The 23,324-nt window shown below is 37.2% G+C and overlaps 1 protein-coding gene and 1 non-coding gene across 5 annotated transcripts in view; one reads left to right on the top strand and one right to left on the bottom strand.

Moving 5' to 3' along the window:
* The window catches only part of TXK (TXK tyrosine kinase), a 68,573-nt gene that overhangs the window by 31,755 nt on the left and 13,494 nt on the right, over positions 1-23,324 (bottom strand). Inside the window, exons 1-6 of one of the 4 annotated variants that reach the window (XM_074348310.1) lie at positions 20,677-22,843; positions 15,897-15,951; positions 14,604-14,706; positions 13,714-13,919; positions 11,101-11,166; positions 5,437-5,491 (exon numbers count right to left, since the gene is read on the bottom strand). In XM_074348310.1, the coding sequence (XP_074204411.1) occupies positions 5,437-5,491; positions 11,101-11,166; positions 13,714-13,919; positions 14,604-14,706; positions 15,897-15,951; positions 20,677-20,704 (513 nt within the window). In that variant the 5' untranslated portion in view covers positions 20,705-22,843. The other 3 variants (XM_074348306.1, XM_010962590.3, XM_074348317.1) reach the window with 3 other exon arrangements.
* On the top strand, positions 15,628-15,701 carry TRNAD-AUC (transfer RNA aspartic acid (anticodon AUC)). Its single transcript has one exon. It is a non-coding gene; the product is annotated as a tRNA-Asp (tRNA).

Here is a 23,324-nt window from a genome sequence, read left to right as displayed (position 1 = left end):
TTTAAAAATCTCCTTGACTCTGTGCAATAAATGTGAAAACTTGAATAAAATGGGTAATTAGCAGGCAAAACACAAAATTTATCAAAATTGATTCCAGAAGAGCCAGACGTTGAATGGATCTATGGAACTGAAAAATGGATAAAGTTTTTAAAGAGCTGCAAAATTAAAAAGCACTACAGTTGCATTGTGATGTTACTAAATCTTAAAGAAATCATAGAGAGACTGATTAAATGATCCAGAGCACATGGAAAGAAGAAAAACTTCTAAATTATACAAAGTGAGCTTAACATTAATACCAACAACACAGCACAGACAGCGCACAAAAGGGAAAACTACCAACCAGTCTCTCCCGTATCAACGCAAAACTCCTAACTAAATAGTAACCAACAGAATCCAGCAGCATGAAAAAAGAACAATACACTGTGACCAAGAGAGATCATGTACAGGAATGCAAATGTAATCTAATATTAGGGATTTTATTAATATGATACATCATATTAAAAATCCTAGAAAAAAATCCTATGAGTATCTCCATAGATATTGAAAAAGCATTTGATAAATTTCAACTTCTAATACCAGGGTTTAAAATTCTGGGTAAGATGGGAATATACGTGTACTTCCTGAACACCATAACCATTATTTACTTTAGTCCCAAGTCCAGTGTTATGCTTTATGTGGAAGTAATTTCAACTAAAATCAGGAAAAAAGGAACACCCACTGTCAGCACTGGTACTTAACACTGTTTTGAGATACCAGCCAATGCAATTAAATGAGAGGCAGACATTAGAAACGTGTTAAAAATGTAAAAGAGTGTTGAAATAATCACTGTGTTGCTGATAAGACGATGTACCCAAAACCGAAGAGAATCGACTGAAAAACTACTACAAAAAATTTTGAATTTACCAAAGTTGTCAGTTACAAAATTAATTCACAGAAATCAAGATCTTTCAAATGTAAAAACAAGATATACCTACTTATAATAAGAACAAAAAGATAAAATACCTTAAAATCAACTTAAAAATACATGTGCAAGAGCTAAATGAAGAAAACCTTAAAACACCCTGAAAAATACAAAAGCATCTGCTTTTTCTTATTAGGTCTTCAGCCCATCTAAGATTTATTTTAGTTTGAGGTAGGGATCTAATTTTAATTTTTTCTATAGGGATAATTAATATATCGGTCCTAAAACAAATTGGTTCCAAACCCCATTGATTTATAATGCATAAACAATATTCTCTAAATAAATCTGTAAATTTAATGCAATCAACTGGAATGTTTTTTTTTTAAACTAGGCAGAGTAATTCTGAAGTTCATATGGAATATATATATGTATATCCAGAATGTTTCTAAAAAAACAAATGAAGAAGGGAGGATAGCCACATCAAAGAAAGTGTTAGTATTTAAAACAATATAATGGCAGAACATGAATACACAGGCTGATCAACGAAACCAAGTAGAAAGCCCAGGTATAGGTTGTTTGTGTTTACGATGAAAGTGGCAACTCAAATCAACACAGAAAAGAACACTTGGTGAGGAAAAAACTTAACTTGGGTCGAAACCTCACCCATTATAATAGGAAAAATTACAAATGGATCAAACATGCCTGTGTGAAAAAATAAAACCACTAAAGTAATCAAAGAACATGGGAAATCTTTTATAAACTTGGAGTAGAGAAGTAATTCTAACCTGATAACAAACCCTAACGTCTTTAAAAAAATTGTCTTAAAAATTCCAATATATAAAATTCAAATACTATTCATGGCAAAAAAAAAAAAAAAAAAAAGAGAGAGAGAGAGAATTCATAAACTGGGGAAAATGCTGCCACACATCACGAAGAGCTAATTTCCTTAACGTAGCTACATAGGTCCTACAGATTATGAGAAAAAGCATCAAAAATGCCATAAAATTGTTGCAAAGGAGATGGACCGCTACAGAAAAGGAAATACGAATGCATAGACTTTAATACAGAAAAAGAGGCTTAACATTCCCAGAATAAGAGAAAAGCAGATTAAATCCACCCTGAGAATGAGGTGTCAGAGAGCAAAGTTCCAAATGTTTCATTAAAACACTTAACTGGAATGACTGTGGGAAAATAAGCACTCTCTTACATGTCTAGTAGATATATAAATTGGTACAACCCTTACAGAGGGCGTTTTAATACCTTAAAAATTAGAAATGTACACTGCTTTTGACCCAGAATTTCTACCCTTGGGGATTTACCCTACAAATACTCACATAAATGGGAAAAGATGTATGTACTGGTTACCCATGGAAGCACTGTTTTAATAACAAAAGAGTATATGCTACTTAAATTTCTGTAATGAAGGATTGGTTAATTAAACTGTGATACATCCACACTAAGAAATACCATGCAGGTGTAAAATGAATTAGGATACTTTTTGTGTACTAATGTGGAAAGACTCCCAATATATACCATTAAGTGAAAAAGTAAGGTCAGAGAGTACATATATCATGTTACCATTTGTGTAAAAATAACACAAGAAAATGTATATATAATAAATATCTCTTGTATTGGTAATAAATATCTCTGAAAGGATACAAAATAAACTAATAATAATAGTTCATCTATAGGGAGGGGAATTGATGGGTTGGGGACAATGATGAAAGAAAACTTCAAAAACCTTTTGATTTTTGAGCCATATGAACATATTGGCTACTGAAATATGAAATAAATAAAATTATGAGACTTCTATGAATAATTTATGCAATAAGTTTGAAAATAAATATAAAATAGGCAATTCTTTAAGTAAATATGTTATCTCCAAAAAGTATCTCAAAAAAGAAAAGGAAATTAAATCAGTAGTCAAATAGCTATCTGTTTGAAAACATGGCATGCCAGACTATTTTATGAAAGATATAGCTGATTTTCAAGGAACAAATAATTTCTGTCTAATACAAACTATGCCAGAAATTGGAAAAAGAGATTAAAACCCCCACATTCCAACTCATTTTATGATGCTAGTATAGACTTTATACTAAAACTAGACAAAGGAAACAAAATTAAAAACCAGGCTCACTCTGAACATAACAGAACAAATGCTAAATAAAATATTTGGAAACCCAAACCAGCAATATATATTTTTAATGTCTCAGAACCAAGTAGGATTTAACCCAGACATATTTTTTAAAATAAAATTAGAAAATATGTAAATTACAAAAACTATTTTAAGATATACAGGAAAAATATGTATATTTTAATATATCACATACACACACTCTTCAGAGGGATTAAGGACCTAAATGTGAAAAGCAAATTTTTAAAACATTTAAAGGAAAATAGAAAATCCCTTTATTACTTCAGGAGAGAGAAGAATTTCTTATAGTAAATAAAACAAACAAAAGCAGAGATCATATAGGAAAATATTGAGAAATTTAACATTAACTTTTTAAAATTCTGTAAAAAAAAGTTTTATAAAAATCCAGAGACCAAAAAAAATATACTTGTAACATATAACTGATGAAAGATTAATATTCAGAAAATGTCTTTAAAATAGACATTAATCAGTTTGAAAAAGCAAACACACTACAGAAAGATGAGCAAAGGATATTAACAGGTATGTAACAGCAGAGGCAGCACAAGTGGCCAAAAGACACGTGAAAAATTACTCCACTGAGCTGTTTACCAAGGAAATGTACATTTGACAAGATAATTAAAAAAAGTGAATTGGAAAAAAAATAAGTGTGGAAACTACCTATTGGCAAGAATGTAGAGAACAAATATTTTCATTCCCTGTAAGAGTATAAATTAGTACAAGTACTCTGAATCATGATTTGAACGTACAGTATCTAGTAATGTTAAAGCTGCACATACCCTCCCACCAGACTGTTCCATTTGCGGGGCAGAGCTGAAAGAACCATTTGCCCTTGTGTACAAAATGACATGGGTAAGGAAGTTCTTTGCAGCACTGTTTGTAAAAGTAAGAAATTAGAAACAATTTGAATGTTTATAGTGAAATGGATACATTTTCATACACTCAGATAACAAAATATTACGCAGTAGTTAAAGGAACGTGTTTGACCCATACGTACTCACATGAATTACATTGAAAATACAATGTTTAACTAAAAAAATCAACATATATATGATCTCCCTTATGTCAAATGTTAAAACAGATAAAATAACACATTGTTTATGCACATTTATGTGATAAAAATACAAACACTCAGGCAAAATGGGGACACACCCTTCTACTGTGGTTGCCTCTGATGAGTGAGGACCAAAAAGAAGAGGGAGGGGTGGGCTTCAGCTGTATCTGGAATGTTTTATTTGGTTAAAGAGTGTTATGGCAAAATATCACGACTGGTAATACCTGGATTGTGGGTCTGAAAAGGTTTCCTAAAATTCCCAGTTCTAGTTTTTGTAGGGAGATCAGACCTCGCCGTGATCTGGCCCCCAGTCAGATGCAGAATCTCTCATGCAAAACCCGCCCCATCCAGTGATTCGGGTCATATTACCTGTGACCAGCTGCTTACTGTGGACCTACTTGTCGACTTCCCTTCTCCAGTTCCGCCTGCGTGTCATGACATCATCATCCATTCTGAACTACTAATACGTAATGTCATCATGCCAAGCAGACACACATTTGCCACCAGGCTCCACTTCCCCACAGCTAGTGAGGCCAGGCCTGACCTCCACCTCCAACCCCTCCACCACCTGAGGCTGGCTCTGTGTCCTTCGTGCACGGCCACTCCCCCAGCTATCAATTGGAACTTCCCGTATCACGAGCCATTACTGGCACTGAGTTTTTAGTTACAGAACTGATTCTTTCTCTCTCATATTTCTAGATTTCCTCAACATCCGACATCAGGTCATAACGACACATATTCTTCTCACCTACTTTCTAGTTTTGACTCTACATTCACCCACAGTTGATATTTATCATCAGTTGGAAATTTAAACTATAAGCTGTTTTGTTTTGTTTTGACCTAAATGAGCAGTTTTGACCTACGTTTGATATTTTGGCTACTCCACTCTTTCTTTTGTTCCCAAAGAACGGAAGTACAGCCCCATGTATTTTTCTAGATCTGTGTTTTCATGAATCTGAGCTAAGCTCAGAAGGACAGAGTGTATATTGGATTGGCACTGTTGCAAAGGTGAACGGGCAATTCAAAGAAAGACTTCTGGCAGAACATTTTGGAATGAATGAAAGAGTTTTAGCATGTTAGAGTTAAAATCACTTCAAGAGAAAGACATTCCTGACATTATGGTTAAAATCAGTGGAAAACATGATCTGATATAAATACACCTAATTTACAGCTTATTAGAAAATGTTTAGTAGAGATGAAGTTGTAATAATATTTAGAATTGAAAAAAACAGAAAGCAATAAGACTTTTTTAGTTATATAGTCTTAATAATGTACCTCTCAGAAAATTTGAAAATATTCACAAATTTATTCATGAATAAACTGAATTACCTCTTGTCTCAAAAGACGTTCTGCCTGATTTCTGGTAATATTTTTATGGTACCACCTGTAAAAGCAATAAAAAAATTTTTTTTAATTTTATATTCCATTTCTTTCCAGAAAAAAAAAAAAAGCCTGCTTCATTTCCTTCATTTTTAAGAACTCATTCCAGAACTGATTTTACAAAATGGAGTGATTTTTAATTCAGATACACAATAATATACTATTATGTGCCAATTAATTTAGTTTAATACAGTTTTATTAATTGCAAGCCATTATCCTGTTTATTCTATCATAGCTCAATTCAACTTTATGACACACACTTAGTATATAATTTTGAATGACTTAACCTCCTGAAAATTTCCATGAAAAGTATGTGGTTAAGAAGTCATCATCTTCAACACACACTTCAATAACCACAGCTTTGGTTAAACAAACTAAAAAATTCTTTCCTCTCAGGAACATCTTATTTGCATGCTTTGATATGTGCTATGTACCTTTCTGAAATTAAAGTCATGCTAACATCTTTGACTCTGCTAACTATGTTACCTTGCAGTAAAGTTAGAGGTTCAGTAGAGTAAATGGAACAACCAACATGTAAATAACCCTGCCCCACTCCATCTCAGGCCCCATCTGGTTCCTTGGTCTCCCCTTATCACTAAGTTTGGTCACACTGGAATTCTTTCCTCACTCAAATTCCAAGTCCTACTCTGCCTCCAGTCTTGCTGTTACTTCTGCATGACACAAGTCATTATTAGATAAACAAGATTATACTGTAAAGCACAGGGAAATATTTACACGATCTTACGGTAGCTCACAGAGAAAAAAATGTGACAATGAATATATATATGTTCATGGGTAACTGAAAAATTGTGCTCTACACTGGAATTTGACACAACATTGTAAAATGATTATAAATCAAAAAAAATGTTAAAAAAAAAAAGAAACATGTCATTAAATGACTTTAGAACACTGGAGCTAGACACAATAATCATAATTAAGTAACACTGTAATTAAAGTATATGGCTTGATATGACAACACATCGGTGAGCAAATGTTGCACAGGAAAGACAGGAAATAGTAGAACAAAGGAGAGAGAAAGAAAAATGGAAGAGCTTTCATTTCAAAACAAGATTTTTAAAAGGAGTTAATCTAACATTACCAGAAATACTGTTTGCGTGGACAGCGGAAGGAAGAATGCGTATATAACCATGCATTAAGTCAGGTGGGTGGGCCAGATGATGGCTAAATGAAACTCATACCTGCCCTTGAGAATGGAACCTATCTTATCACGTGGACTTCCCCTCTCCATTCATAGCAGAAAGCTGCCACTGAATTAGAATGGTCAGGTTTTAAAAATACTAATGTCCTCAAATTGAAAATGGACTTTTAAAAAGATGAACCACAGAGAATAGAGGATGATGACAGGTGATTCTGGAGTAATACAGCCACCTGTCGCTAATGGGATAAGAGTAGCTATGATGCTAACCCGTGAATATCACTCAGTACTTTTTAATGAATATTCATATTGTGGGAGGAAATTTCAAGATGAGTCTGAGACCTCTTGTTACAGAAAGAAGAAATTCTTTCAAAATAAATGAAGCAGAATTAAAGACACAAGGAATTAGTTTAAAGGGCACCCCTCACTGGCTACATTGTGAAATATGGATGCTAAAAAGCCAAGACTGCATAATGATATGCAAAAAAGGGACAAATTAACATAAATTGATTTTTTTCTAAATAAAAAAATGTGTTGGTATTAATTTTGTTGCTTTGTATGTATTTATTATAGTGATAAATAATATAAGTAAATATATTAATTTTGTTTAAATGTAAATTGAGTCCATCCATGAGGAAGTCATGCTTAGAATGACTTTAAAGTAGTAACAAAAGAGCCAGATAGAAGTAAATGATGATGTAAATCAACTATACTTCAATTATAAAAAAATTTGAACATCACCTTACAATTGATGATATTAAAAAAGAAACATATGATGAATTAAAGATCCTTTAAAATAACGCAGAACTCCATCTGCATTATTATCATAATATATGTAAGGCAGAAAAAGATAGGAAGAATGCAATTTAGAGGAGGCTGGGGGCATGGTATTTCAGAATTTTATCTATTTAAATCAAAGGGTAAAAGTTAGAAGAGTTGTTTTGTTTTGGTTTGTTTTTTCAGAGAGGTAAGGCTCTCTTTTACCAAGACAACACTGATCATTAAACTAACACTGAATGATGTAGACAGGATTGGGGTGGGGCTTCTAACAACATATTAAAAAAAAAAATCCAGCATGTCCAACTGTGGTTGGGTACAATCATCCTATATATATGTAAGCCTCAAGTTCCATGTCCCAGTCTTAGGTTTCTGATCAATAAGTAACAGATCAATAAGTTATGGTCTTGAGTTTTAGACCTGGAGACCCTAATAGATCTGGGAAGGCAAATCAGCTTTAGTAAGTGACTTCCTAACCCTGAAAAGATTAAGCATGCAGCATAGAGACAACGAGATAAATCAGACTCATACTTCCATACCTCAGAATAATCAATGTTTGCTATTTTAGATATCTATAATTTTAAGAGAATCTAGCATATCAGGTTTTTGTCTTTGATTTTAAATTTATAATTAATCTTAAACTTATTTGAAGTTTAAGAAGATTTAACTAATTTTTAAAATGACATTTGCACAGTTAAGAGAATTTGATTTACCACACATATATGTTTAATTTATTACATTTCCAGGATCATGTAAGGGCTTACAAAGAGCTGTTACAACTGCAGATTTGCCCCTCAGGCATGTGAAGCACTTAAAAAGAAAACTGAATGTATTCCATTTATTAATGGAAGTTAAATGTTTCAGGAAATTTAATTAACTGAACTTATAAATAAGACTGATTGTTTAAGGACATTTCCTATGTTGAGTATGAATTAAAGTGATCATTCTTATTTTTTTAGATTTATAAACAGTATATCAAGATTTACAAGTTAAATTTGAAGGCTTACTGAAAACTAGGTTTTTATACTATAATGTTGATAATTTGGATATTAATTTCAAACCAAAGGAGCCATAAATATTCCTATGTATAAAAACTCCCTCGAGACGTCAGAAGCCCACATGCACAGAGCACTCCTTCCCCTATCGGCCCCCTAACTCTCTCCTGTCCTCTTTGGCCCTCAAGTCACTTCCTTAGAAAGAGCTCCTCCCACCCAACACCCTCATCCAAATCACAGCCCCTTCCCTGCTGCTTTCTCCTTGTGTCCCACAGCGTTCCTTCATACCACCACAACTTACAATTATCTATTTATTTGTGAATTTGGGGTTGTTTAATGTCTATTTCCCCATGAAGCTATAAGTTCCATGAAGACAAAGACTGCTTCTCTGTACTCTATTTCTAATGCCCAGAACAGCTAACATCTGGTACACTCTAAGCATACAATAAGAAAGATTGAACAAATAAAGTGACTGGGGGGCAGAAGTAACTATGAATGTAGCACACCTGTAATACTAAGCAAGCTGGACCAAACTATAAATGCCCTTCCTTGTTAGTTTCACAGTTCAAGGAAATAATCATTGCTAGAATGTACTGACCAGTTACTATGCACTGAATGAGACAGGCATTATTGTCCCCAGTTTTCAGATCATTCAGAGGTTTAGAGACAGTAAAATAACTTTGCCCAGAGCCAAACCATTAGTCAGTGATGCTGCTGAACTTGAACCCAGATGTCTCTGATTTATAAGCCCATGCCACTCCACTTCAACACAGGGCAGTAATCTCTATACGGTCATTAGAACAATGCTCGGCATAGGGTTGATGAATTTTAGTGATTTATATTGATAATTATTATATCTATATTTTAATAAACCCTTCTTTAAAGAAACAGCAATAAAACTAAAAATTAGTCTTTTCATAATTGGAGTCATCAAAGACAATGACTTTTACTTATTTATCTATCTATTTATTTATTTATCTAGTTATTCATTTAAATGGAGGTCCTGGGGATTGAACCTAGGACCTCATGCATGCTAAGCATGCGCTCTACCACAAAGTTATACCCTACCCTTCCCTAGAAGATGACTTTTAAAGATACATAAATCCAGGCCGAGGAAATGAGATAATAATTCGAACCTCAGAGTAGTTTAATTCATGATCCAATATCTACAGTGTAAGCAACTGGTGAGAGACAAACTCCAAGCCCAGTCTAAACAGGGGAAGCAAGGAGAATTAATTCCTAGTGAAAGGAAAGAAAGCAGCATTGCTGCTTAGTAAGCGTCCACTCACTAACCACCAGGCACTGCGTTAGGTTCCTTCACACAGATCTTTAATCGCTTAGAAAATCCAAACTGGGGTTATGATGGGTTTGGGGGGAGTCTTATTTTTCTGATTTTTCTTAGCAGATTTTTCAAACAAAACCTCCCCTGACCTGGCCCTGAAAGAGACCTGTTTGTGCTGGGCTGCTTCAGCTGGGGCTAGGAGTAAGACCCCCAAGGGGCTTGCCTCTGTAACTGGAGGTCGTTGTGCAACTGTTTGCTAAGGAAGGTGGGTTCACCCACTGGGGGGCTTTGTTTTACTGAGTGGAGACGGGAATTTCTGAGCAGAGTTAAATGACACAGGTCAAGAGACGGGCATGACAAGCTGAGTGAAGAAGGAAAGAGAGGAGAGACCCTGTGGTGGAGCTAAGGGGAGTGACTTGGGAGACAGAACAGAAAGAGCACACTGGGAGGTCCGGTAAAGTTATGTAGATGTGTCACGGATCCTGCGGTCACCTCCTTCCCCTCCAATACAGTCTACATTTTTCACTAAGGCTTTTAGAATTGGATTGTTTTAGGAGAGGGATATGTTGAGTCTGGCCTGCAGGTGGGCTCAAATTAGCCGCAAGACAGACCAAGGCGGGGCTCAGTTTGCTCAACTTGCTCAATTTGCCTGGTTCTCGGAGAAGCACCTGTCCTAATGCCTCAACTCGCATCACCTACCACCTCTGCTGGAACACACGCTAACTGCAAAACAAGTATCTAAGCAGGGAGCAGGTCCTCCAGTGCTCAAACTGCGAACCTAAATTTATAAAAGACGAGGACCACTCCCAGCTCTTCCACTCCCTACTTGCACCTTAATATCTCAGCCTTAGTTTCTGATCTGCAGAATGAGAGGCTAAGGAAGAGATTGCTAAGAACTCCATCTTCCAAATCGGTTAAGTGTAACAAAAGTGAACTTCTAAGCAGAACTCTAGTGAACATACCAAATTTCTTCCAAACCACAGCATTAGCCTACTTCTCATCTTCAGCAATTTCCAAAACATTTCAAAACATGAGCCAAAATACAGTAATCTGTCTATATATTAAGTCCGATTTCCCACTCATTTAACAAATTATGTCATTTTTAAAATAATAACTTTTCCATGTAGGACATACAGTAAAATAAGTGCAAGATGACTGGTTTCACGCTGTCACTGTTACAATTTTTTAAAAAATGGCCACACAAAGCAAAACAAAAGTAATTTTAAGAAAAGAAGTTTCTGAATCAACCATTATAAGGATCAAAGAACTCTTAAGCTAAAGTTGCCAAATGTGTTACTTTCTTTTCCTTTCACAGACCAAAACCAGCATCTATACTTACAAGCTGCCCAAATGTACTTGATTTTCATAGATCAACCATAGGACATATTTTGGAGGAAACTTACTCATATATTTCTAAATTAGTTGGTTTGTTTTCAGTCACATAGTTGCTTGGAATTAAGCCTTCATTCCTACAACAAAAGACAAAGCAAAAATCAAAACGCTTGGCGCATTTGTGGCATTATTGTGGCAACAATCCTTTTAAACACCTAAAGGACGTGGGGGGAAATCGATTCATTTGACCACTTAAATTGTTGAAAGAAGAAAAAAGCTTTTTTCATTTCAACATTCAACTAAAATCTCTGCATGAGAAATACTAAGTTTCTGAGTTACAATATGAGTAGTTCAAGATGTTTTGTGACATGAAAATCTTTGCAAAGAGGATAACAGGCATTTGTGATCACCAGCACATCACAGTGTCTAGATTAAAAAGACATCTTATTACAAAGATATTGACTTAACTCTAATTGCTACAGAATATTCCATGAAATATTTTAGTTTAGTCACACCCCTATTACAGCAATGCTATTTAAAAAATACTTGAACATGCCTTCTTGTGTGCAAGCAAGAGTATTTCTCTAAGACGGATACCAAGCAGGGAAATTGCAGGTCACAGAATATGTACAGCTTTCAGTAGATATGGCAAAATTGCTATTGAAGGGAAATATATCCATTTACACACTAATTGGCAGGGGAGGGGTTTCTCTTTTCCTATACCTTCATCAGTAAAATCTGAAATTTATAATCATGAAAACATCTCCAAGACATGTTGTTGAGGAACACAAGCAAGTTGCAGAGCAATGCATAAAATATGGTAAGATTTAGGTCAGTCAGATCTGCAAACAATATCATATATTTCAATACATGCATGAGAGTGTGTTTAAAATAACCTGGATGGGTACTAACTAAAGGAATAATGGTGCTTACTTTGGGGAAAGAGACTGGGTTTGGAAGTGTAGCAAAACAGAATTTTGGCATTAATCATCTTGTTTGAATATTATTTTTAAAAAGAATATTCACTTATTAGCTTTGAAGTTAAAAACTGGGGTTTTTTTAAAGTCCGAGTCATGCCAATAGACCACCTGCAGGAGTAACTAATTACACAGCCCTGAACCTCCTAATACCTCTTTTCCCACTGAAAGGTCTCCATCACATGTTGAATCTCAACAAAGAACTGGTAAAAGAGCCAAATCATCAAGAAAACATAAAGAAAGAGGGATGTCTGTACTTCAAATGCTTAGATACTTATAATCTCCAAATCTTGACAAGGATCAGAAATCAATGCCAGGATTCTCTCCTAGAAAGCTCAGATACTCCTCAGAATTCTTCTCTACCCAAGACTCCAGTCTGGAAGTAACAATATATTGCAGCTGAAATGAAGTTTTTTTGCATCCCAGGGTCTTTTTTCCTCCAACTTGATACAGCAACTATTGCAATGTTTATTTCCAAAATTAGTTATTGTAGAAATATGAAAATGAGTACAATTCTGTTTCTGTTTCTACCTTGGAGCTTAACAGGAAAACATCAAATTTCCAAAGAAAGCATAAATCAGAATAAGAATCTATATGGTAGGAATTTTTTCCCACATTTTACAAATAAAGAAACAAAAACTTACTAAAAATAGAACTACCATATGATCCAGGAGTTCCACTTCTGGGTATTTATCTGAAGAAAATGAAAACACTAACTCAAAAAGATATATGCACCCATTGCAGCACTATTTACAATAGCCAAGATATGGAAACAATCCAAGTGTCTATGGATGGATGAGTGGATAAAGAAAATGTGGTACATATATCTACAATGGAATATTATTTGGCCATAAAAAGAATGAAGTATTGTCATGTGCAACAACATTGACCTTGAGGGCATTATGCTAAATGAAATAAATCAGACTGAGAAAGACAAATACCATACTCACTTACATGTGGAATCCAAAAAAAAAAATTAAAAATTGAAAAAACAAACAAACAAGCTCATAGATACAAAGAACAGACTGGTGGTTGCCAGAGGCAGGGGGTAGGTGGAGGATGAATGGGTGAATGGGGTCAAAAGGTATAAACTTCCAGTTAAGAATAAGTAAGTCCTGGAGATATAACGTATAGCATGGTGACTATAGTTAATAGTACTGTATTGCATGTTTGAAAGTTGCTAAGAGAGTAAATCTTAAAAGTTCTCATCACAAGAAAAAAAAATTGTAGCTATGTATGGTGATGGGTGTTAACTAGACTTGTAGTGATTATTTCACAGTATATTCAAATATTGAATCATTATATTGTACACTTGAAACTAATGTAATATTATTATGTCATTTATACCTGAGGAAGGAAGGAAAGAAAGAAAGAAAGAAAGAAAGAAAGAAAGAAAGAAAGAAAGAAGAAAGAAGGCAAGGGGAGAAAGAAGACTCAGAGAGGGTGAGTGACTTGCCCAAGGACACACAGAAGTACATGGCAACATCAGGATATAAACCCACGTGTGCCCAGTTCTGAGAGTCTGCCTGAAATCATGGTGCAAAAATGCTCTCTCATACAGATGGGGAGGTGTGGGAATGGGTTCTATTTCATTTACAAGGAAAAGTTATACACCTGGAGAAAATAAACCACTACTTTATGCTTCAAAAGTCTTTAGAGAACGAAAGAGGAGAGATTTGGTAAAGAAGACCAAGCCACCAGTCTTACCCCAGGCGGTCTCTGGCCTTCCACCAGTGAGGATTATACTTCTCCAGTATCAGGTACTCCTCTGCTCTCTTTAACGCTAAATCATAGGGCTCTCTGGGCAGATAATCATACAGTGCCTTGACTTGGATCCTCTCTTCAGCAACCTCAGATGGCGGGAGGGGAGGCAGCGGCTTGCGTTTTGATGGTTGCACACGGCCACTGTTGGACTGTAAGAACTAAGGAGTGAGTCGCTGTACTTTGTTTCAGTAATCTGTACTAAGTAAGAAGAGGCATATATAGGCTGTTTGCCTGCTGCTTCATTCTCCTACCCAACTGCACCAAAACAGAAGCCAGGGCGGGATAAACGTAGGAAATGACTAACTCTAAAACAGCCTTTCAGTCCAGCCACACACTCATCATTTTGTAAACTCTCAAGATCACAAATTCTCTTGCCAGCATTGCATTGATTTTTTTTTCATCTCACAATTCTTAAAATTTTATCTCCTTAATAGTTACACTTTAAGGACTTTCCTCTCTTGGAAACAGAAAAACAGCTCTTCCCTTTCATGTACTGTAAGCTTGTGTTTCGGTTTATCACACTTCCCAAGGAAACGGATTCTCCAACACTGAACAGAAAATTACTCCTGGCTTCAAAATGGCAGTAGCCAGAATATATTTTTTTTCCTATTTCCAGTTCTGCCAAAATGTAGGAGAGTAGGCTATTTTAACTGGCCTTTTTTTCTTTCACTTTTTTTCTAGGACATTGATTCACTAAATGTTTTTTGATAGCTTATTATGTGCCAAGCATGATACTAGGTTCCAGGCAGTGCAGCAAACAGTACCTCATGAAGCACAGACCCTAAAAATGCCACCTTCCTCTAGCCCTTCTGCCTCATCAAAACGATACTCACTTGCTTCTTACTTGGCAATCCACTGAACCACGGTCTGCGACGCTGTGTGTATTTTTCGGAAAGTTCTTCATCCTTGCTCAGGCTTATTTGTGTCCTCACTTGTCTGACATTGAAGAGTAATCATGTTACAAATGATCATTTGGACCCAAATTGTCTATAAATCTACTAGATTATCACAAACTAGTGGGAAAATCTCCTTCCTACTGCTTTTTTATTTAGAAGACTTCCTAACTCCATTTCCTTGGGCAAGTTACTACCTTTCAGAACTTCATTTTTCTTATCTGGGAACTAGAGATGCTAAGAGTATATAAAGTTGTTATGAAATAAAATTAAGAAAACACATGTCACATGCTCAGTACAGAATCTGGGGCATATTAGGGGCATAAAACTATAATCATGATGTGAAGACCTTCCTCTGTGTCAGACACAGTGTTGATCATTTTACAGGCATCACCTCATTCGATGGTATCTACTGTTTCAAGTGGGCACGGTGGAGTGATTAAGAACATGAGTTTGAATCCCAGATCTACCATTTCATAGTGTGGCCTTGGGTAAGCAATGTCACCTCTCTAAGCTTCAATTTCCCCACCTGTATAACGGGGATTGTAAAAAAGCATGAGTGGTTTTGAGAGTTACTTGAGCTAGAAAACGCAAACTTCCTAGCATAGTCTGACACATAAGACACTCCCACTCAATGCTGGCTGATACTACCATTACGGTGCCCTGGATTTTATCCTTATACATCCTTTGCTGGGCACCAAAGTGTAAAACACACTGATGGTTTTGGGGAGATACTCAAATACATAAGACAGGATTCTTGCCCTTAAAGGGTAATAATTACAGAGTGAAACACAGACATAAACAGCATGCATGAAATAAATATGAAATAAAGAACCAAGCTGCATGCTTTGAACACACCACAGAAGGAGCAGTTAAATCCAAGAGGATTAAGGAAGGATCACAGACCTGACACTTTGACCTATAGCTAGCTTTAAATGAATGTGCATTCAACAGCAAGAAAATGGGAAGGGTATAGCTCAGTGGTAGAGTGAGTGCTTATCATGCACGAGGTCCTGGGCTCAATCCCCAGTACCTCCATTAAAAATAATAATAAACAAATAAATAAACCTAATTATCTCCCCCCACCAAGGGAAAAAAAAAAAACCAGGGAGAAAATGGGAGACAGGTTTCCCAGGCAAAGGGAACAGCAGATACAAAGAGACATGGAGACCTGACAGACAAAGAAACGGAATGAATGAATTTCTAAGGAGTTGCCCTCGGAAACAGACTTACCGCTTCTGCACGGAACAGCAACAGCAGCAACAGAAAATTGACTGGATGGTATTATCTGAAAAGCAGATCATTCTCAACCGTTAGAAATCATGAGTCCATGACATTGGATAGATGAGGCTGGTGGTGCTATTCCAAAGGAGGAAATCCCTGAGGGCAGGGGTGATAGAAATTTTTCTAAAGCAGATGCAAAGTCTTGACCATGCCCTTCCTCACTAGTAGAAGATGGAAAGTTGTCACTAACACAAAAATAAGTTACTGGCACCCTGGCCACTGTGGTTTCCCTTCTCAGGCGTTTCTCCCCGGGTCTGGTTTCATGCATTTCCTCAGTCAGTGAGTGAGAAATGACCACTGCAGCCTCCTCTACCCTGATCAGGACTTGCTAACAAACATCGAAAGAATATGATTCCAAAAACAATGTTCTTGAAAGTTTATTAGCAGGGATTTTGAATTAGGTCCATCACATTTCTTCAAAAATATTTTTAATATATATATTTATACAAAATAATACAAATATATTAAATATAATATTTAATATATTTATAATGCATTTAGCATAATATAATATATAATAATATAATTTACCATATTTATTTTATTTTTACATTTTATGTATAAAAATATATTTCTACCTTTTGGGCTCTCAAATTTTCTATGGAATAGGGCCAAACATAAACTGAATATTTAAAGAAAGCATTAGCTAGCTAGTAAATCCGAGTCATGTTTACACTTTTATTGTCAAGCTTAATCTTTGTTTAAGATCGATCATTTACCCTTTTTTAAGCCATAAATAAAATTTGGCTTTATCAAAAGGACGTTTTATGTTCCTAGAATCTGTATTTCACCGTCAGTTCTTTCTCATACTGATACCTGGAAAGGAAGTATTATTAAGGAAGCAGAGTACATTAGATATGAGTGTTAGCTTTGAGGTTAGAAAGATCTGGGTGTGAATTCTAGCTAGGGGGCAGGGGAACCAACTATATCTGAGATAAGTCCCTTTACTTCTCTAAGTCTTTGTCGTCCTATCTGTAAAAACAAGATAATCATACCTACCCGCTTTGAGAAGCTATTAAAGGGCAGATGTTAATCTCCAACTTTGTGGGTTAAATAAGTTATTTAACTATTCTGTGCTTAAGTTTCCTCATCTGTAAAATGGGAATAATAGGATACTTAGTATATAAGGCTTCTGTGAACATTAACTGAATGAATTCATATAAAGCACCTAGAACAATAAGAGTAATCAAAAATATTATTATCATTATAGGGTTGTTGAGAAGATTAGATTAGATATTTTCCCTAAAGTTCTGGAACACAGAAGAGGGGTGCAAACAAAAGACCCCAGTACAATCTACCCCTCTGCATCCACTCTCCCCAGAAAAGGGGATGCAATGGAGTCCCATCAGGTACTATAGTATCACCAGGTGATGTCAATTTGATCATACTCCCACCTGAAACCTAGTACATTAACCACCATTAGGATTCCTAAGTAAGATAGAGAAGGAAATGAGGAGAAAAGAAGAGAAATATAAAACATAGCTGCTACAATTCCCACCTCTATAGCTGTCCTGAGTCCACAGTTGATCACAGATGCCCTCTGTCACCACTCATTACTTGTTCCCCCTTGCCTCTGCCAACACTCTGGCTTCAGGGGGTGCTTTATCTGATGGAATTGCCCAAATGTTCATTCCTGAGGGATCTGGGTCCATAGCTGATCTTATCTTAATGGGGTTGTTAGAATTTTCCACTGACCAGGACTATTATGAATTTTAAGAAGTAAAGCGAGTGAATTCCCTGAGTTTCAAAGCCCTTTTTGTCCTCATCAGGAAGAATGAACCCAATTCCTTCTTGGGAATCAGGATACTCATCCTGGCTACCCTGACCCCTTCCTGTGCCTATCAATTCAGTGACACAAGGAATCCCAAAATGGTTAGAGGGCAACCTCAACTTCCAACATTCCCTAAGGAAATGACTCTTCTGTTCAGCACTGGACTCTCCACATTCAGCAAACCAAGGTCACAGGGAAACAGCGTAACAATATTCCAGTGGGTTATTAGGTAGTGAGAGGGGCCACTCTAGTCTCTACTCTTTTGTTCCCAGACTCACGCATCCTGCTGTATGGGAACAGCACCATATTTGCTGCTGGCTTAAGACATTTATTGCATCCTAGAGGACACCACTCCCACTTTGCAAGATGTCATCTCCCCGATGTCACAGGAATTGAGCCTTTAACAGGCCACTCCTCTGTCCTAGCAAGCCAGCTGCTTCTGAGTTACGGGACACGTGGTAAGAGTATTCAGAGAACCACTGAGCAAGGACCAGTGGAACTAAGAAAAGGTTAACTGACTCCACAAGATGGATCATCTTGGAGACTTTTGGTTACATCTTCTCATTCTCTCCCCATCCAAGAGTTTCAAGCACATTCCTCTCCGCCAGATCTTTCACCAGTCTCCCAGTCTTGTTCTTTCCACATTCACGACCAGCAGGCCAACTTCTTTGCCATTGCCTATGAGTCACCATAGATCAGTGCCTCAGATTATTTTCCCTAATGAAGTGAACAAACTGCTGTACTTCTTGAAGTACAGAAAGAATTTCTTTTTAACACAATCTTTCAGGCTACCTCTGAAAGGGGTCATAGTACAATGGCTGTTAATTTCCTGTTCGTGTGGACTCAGGATGCAGATCTATCTGTAAATCAGCCCCAATGGGAAATTCCTCTTGGGGCCTCTGGTGTGAGTGGAAGGAGAAGGAGGAACGGGAGCCACGTGAACATGAAGCCTGCTCATGAAGTTTTCTTGGGCTCACTCTCATGTATACCACTCCCAAATTATGATGGGTTACTGCTGTGCATGCCCAGTTTCTTGGTTCAGTGAATCAGGTAACACTCAGCTCACGACAGGCAGTTTGGATCGCATAAATATTTCACGGTCCGTGGATGAAGCATTCAGTCTTCACCAGTAGCAAGCCAGGAACTACTTTTCCCAGTCAAAAATAGTTATCAGCACAGGCTCAAGTCACAGCTCCAAATTTCTGGAGGTCTGTGCTGTGTTCTCATATTGGGACTTTTAGAAGCCTCATAAAGCCAACATTTTGCCCTTCATCCCAGGCACCAGTGATAACGTGAGTGATTGATAATTGGTAATTGATTGATAATTGATAATATTCCTCCCAGCAATAAGGCTGGACCTCTAACTATATGACCAAATAAATCCCAGATCCAATTTCAACTCTGTTTCCCAAAGCCACTTCTGATACCAATGACTGTATCAGTGTCAGGGCTCCAACACAAAACATGACATACTTAAATTTGAATAATTTTTAAAGGGTTTATTTACAAAGAGACTAATTACAAAGGTGTGGAAGAGGGTAAAGTAACCATAAAGAATGTGCAGAAGCCTGGGTCCCACCATGGTGGAACTGTCAACATCCCTGGGTCCAAAAGGATCAGGAAAGTGAGAGAGAGTTAAGTAGAGCAGAGACCACTTTACAGGAGCAATGATCTGCTGTTGAGGGACACGGCCAGCTCAAGGCCCCCACAACTTCCTTCCAGGGCTCCCCATGCGTGTAATGCAAACAGAAGCCAGAGGGCTTGGAAGCTTATTGAACCAAGCCCTACAGCCTGCTTTTCCAGGGTAGAGTACAGGGTGGATAAGAATGAATATCAGAGGCTGGACTCGCTGAGCCATCATGGAGGCTGGCTACCACATTTAATCCCTACAGGTCATCCTTCCTGGGTAGAATAGGGTGGATGAAAATAAAGATTTCCAGCACAGCAATCAATATATATTGGTCCCCTTTCCTTTCACAGAAGTAACCTTCAAAACCTAGATTCATGCATTAGTTATTTGCCTTTCTCTGATTTGGACATGGCCATTGCTCAGTCTTTGGGCTACAGACATGTTGCTGGTCCAGTGGTACACATCTCATTTCTATCCTGGAGATACAATTCCAGTTCAAGGCCAGGCAAAGATTAATCTCTGCTCCCACTGCTGTTTCATCACCTACCCTTGATATAATAACTTTCTTTCCTAGCCTGTACAAAGAAACTACCCATTTTCCAACCCAAAGTTGATTTCTGGAGACTATTTAGAGTCCCCAAATCTTCACTACCTTGTATATTATTAGGTTTTTGTTGTTCAACTGCTTCTGACTGTCAGTTTTCATCTGGTGGCCTCTGCATGAGCAAACTGCCAAAAACACTCCCCAGAAAGAGGTTACATCAGCACTTGGTGGCTTGGTCTACTTTGGCAGGAGTGGGTCTAATTTACATTCTTACCAGTTTACTCCAGTGCTGTATTGGAGCCCCATACAGATATGCATCTATCCAGGCCAAGAAATGCAAAGGCAAATGTAGGTTACACAAGTGAGCGAAGCAGGTCAGAGTATGGTGTTGATTGTGCCAAAAATGCTGTGTCAAAGCCGCAGGTAGAGGTATTCAAATTCAAAAAATTTTTAAATACTCCTACTTTCTCCTACATAACCATTTTTTCTCCTCTCTACTGGATCATTCCTAATACCATATAAATAAACTGTTACTTCACCCATTAAAAACAAAACAAAATACTCTTGATCTTATTTCTTCCATCAGCTTTGCCCCTCATTTTCAGTAACATCTAGAAATGAGTAGTCTTTACTTGCTGCCTCCAATTCTTCCCCTCCCACTTTCTCTTAACCCATTCCAGCCAAGCTTTTGTCCCTCCTACTTCCCCAAACTGCCCTTGTTAGGGTCACCAGTGTGTCGTATGCACTGCTATAAACGATGGTCAATTCTAGAGCCGCATCCTACCTGAGCCCTCAGCAGCATTTGACACCATGTCCTCCAGGTTTTCCTGCTTCTCGGTCTCCTTTGCTGCTTTCTTCTCTTCCTCCCTCACCTCTTAAGCTGGGTCTAATGCTAGACTGCCCCAAAGCCCCTGATTTCTTTTCTCTGTCTCGTTCACTCCCTTATCTCACTCCTTCCTGTGTCTTAAAAACCACTGATCTGCTGATGACACCCAAATGTTCGCCTCTAGCCCAGCTCCAGTGACTTCCAGACTTGCATGTCACACGCACTCTCAAATTCTCCACTTGGATGTCCAGCGGACAGCTCAAACGAGCATGAAGACATCTGAACTCCTTCTCTTCCTTCCTCCCCAGACTTGCTCTACCCATTCCTCTCCATCTTGTCAAGAGCAACTCCATTTTTCCAGTTGCTCAGGCCAATACTCTTAGAGTCATCTTTGACCTCTCTCTTTCCCTCACATCCCAGTCCAATCCATCAGGAGCGCATGCTAACTCTTCCTTAAAATTATATCCAAGAGTTTCAGCTTGAGATGACAAAAACGTCCCGGAGGTGGATAATGGTGATGATTGTATGGAATGTGCGTGTACTTTATGCCATTGGACTGTATACTTACAAATGGTTAAAATGGTGAATTTTATGTTAGTTATAGTTCACCACAATTTAAAACACACACACACACACAGAATCTAACTCCTTTTCCCCACTCTTCTGTTACTACAAGGTGGAAGTCTCCGTCATCTCATCTGGATTATACCAACAGCCTCCTAACTTCTTCCTGCCTCTGCACTTAAGCCACTCTATGGTTTATTCTCAGTGGCCAGAGTAACTCTTCTAAAACCTAGGTCAGATCATGCTACTCCTTGTCTCAAAAACCCACAGACTTTCCATCTCAAGGAGAGTTCCAGCCAATTTTCTCAAAATAGTCTATAAAACCCTCCGTGATCTGGTCTCCCAGCGCCTCTTACCATCTCTCCAATGTGCTTGTGCTCATTTCACACCAGCCACACTGCCCCATTGTGCCTCTGGGCCAGGGCTGATCTCACCAAACCTTCTTTGCTTTCGTTCTGCCTGGACCGCTCATCCCCCAGGTGTCAGCCTTGCTCAGTCTCTCCATTCCTTCAAGCCTGATCAAATCTCACCTTCTCAGTGAAGAGTACCCTGACCCATCATTATTGCCACCTACACTCCACTCCCCAACTGCAGGATTCCTTACTTCGCTCTACTTTTTCTTCTTTTTTTAATAGCATTTCTCACCTTTTAACATGCTCTGCAATTTATTTATCTTTTCTTTCTTTTTACACTGTCTGTCTCCCCTACTAGAATGGAAACAGGGATCTTTGTCTATTTTGTTCACAGGTATCTCCCAAGAGGCTAAGATAGTTTTTGACACCTAATATGTACTCAGCAACTATTGGTTGAGTGAATGAATATATGAATAAATTGATTTGAAGGAGCACCAAATTATAACCTTTTCAAAGCACCCACCTGTCTCGATTCAGTCCTACTGGGAACATGGAAACTATCTGTGGACAGAATAAGCAGGTACAACACAATAAACAGTGAACAATAAGAGTGGGGATATAGGAAAAAGCATATGAAAAGGAATCTATGTATGTATGTGCATGACTGAAACATGCTGGTGCACCAGAAATTGACATAACATTATAAACTGACTATAGTTAAATTAAAAAAAAAAGAGTAGGGATATAAGATTCGACAATGAAAGTCCTTGAAATCAGGGAAGATAAGAACTTAACTGTGTTTGTAGAAGGGAGTCTTATTAAGTAGTGAAGATAGAGAACAATTTGGCCACAGGCTAAAGCAGAGTAAACTCTGTACTCAGCCTAGAAACCTTCCTAAGGTGATCCAGCAAGGTGGGCTATGACCGTTTATGGCCATGTTTTACTATAAACTAAAACCATTTAATATCGCCAAAGCTAAGTGTCTATAACGGCCACTTTACTCCTTGAATAACTGCTGGCATGTTATAGTATTCTCTGTATTTTTCTGTATACTTGAAACATTTCAAAACTAAAATTCGTAGATTTTAAAAACAGAAAACCTCAGAAAACATGGATGTTACTAGAGAATGTTATTCTAAGTGAAGTAAGCCAGAAAGAGAAAGAAAAATACCATACGAGATCGCTCATATGTGGAATCTGAAAAAAATAAAAAATAAAAAAAATCCAAAAACCAAAAATACAAAACAGAAACAGACTCATAGACATAGAATACAAACTTGTGGTTGCCAAGGGGGTGGGGGGTGGGAAGGGACTAGGATTTCAAAATGTAGAATAGATAAACAAGATTGTACTGTATAGCACAGGGAAATATATACAGGATCTTGTGGTAGCTCACAGCAAAAGAGAATGTGACAATGAATATATATATGTTCATGTATAACTGAAAAATTGTGCTGTACACTGGAATTTGACACAACATTGTAAAATGATTATAAATCAATTAAAATGTTAAAATAAATAAATAAATAAATAACGGAAAACCTCAGAAAATCAAGTAGGTCTGTGATTAGATAGTTAGGTAGCTATTCTAGGATTGAAAACTTTTACACGTACATGATTTTTAGTGATAGATGTAAAAGGCTTTTTATTTCTCTAATTCAGCCAACTGTCTCAACTTTTAGTCAATCA

Source organism: Camelus bactrianus, chromosome 2 (genome assembly GCF_048773025.1).
Source record: "Camelus bactrianus isolate YW-2024 breed Bactrian camel chromosome 2, ASM4877302v1, whole genome shotgun sequence".
Classification (NCBI taxonomy): Eukaryota; Metazoa; Chordata; class Mammalia; order Artiodactyla; family Camelidae; genus Camelus; species Camelus bactrianus.
This window is presented reverse-complemented; position numbering and strand designations above follow the sequence as displayed.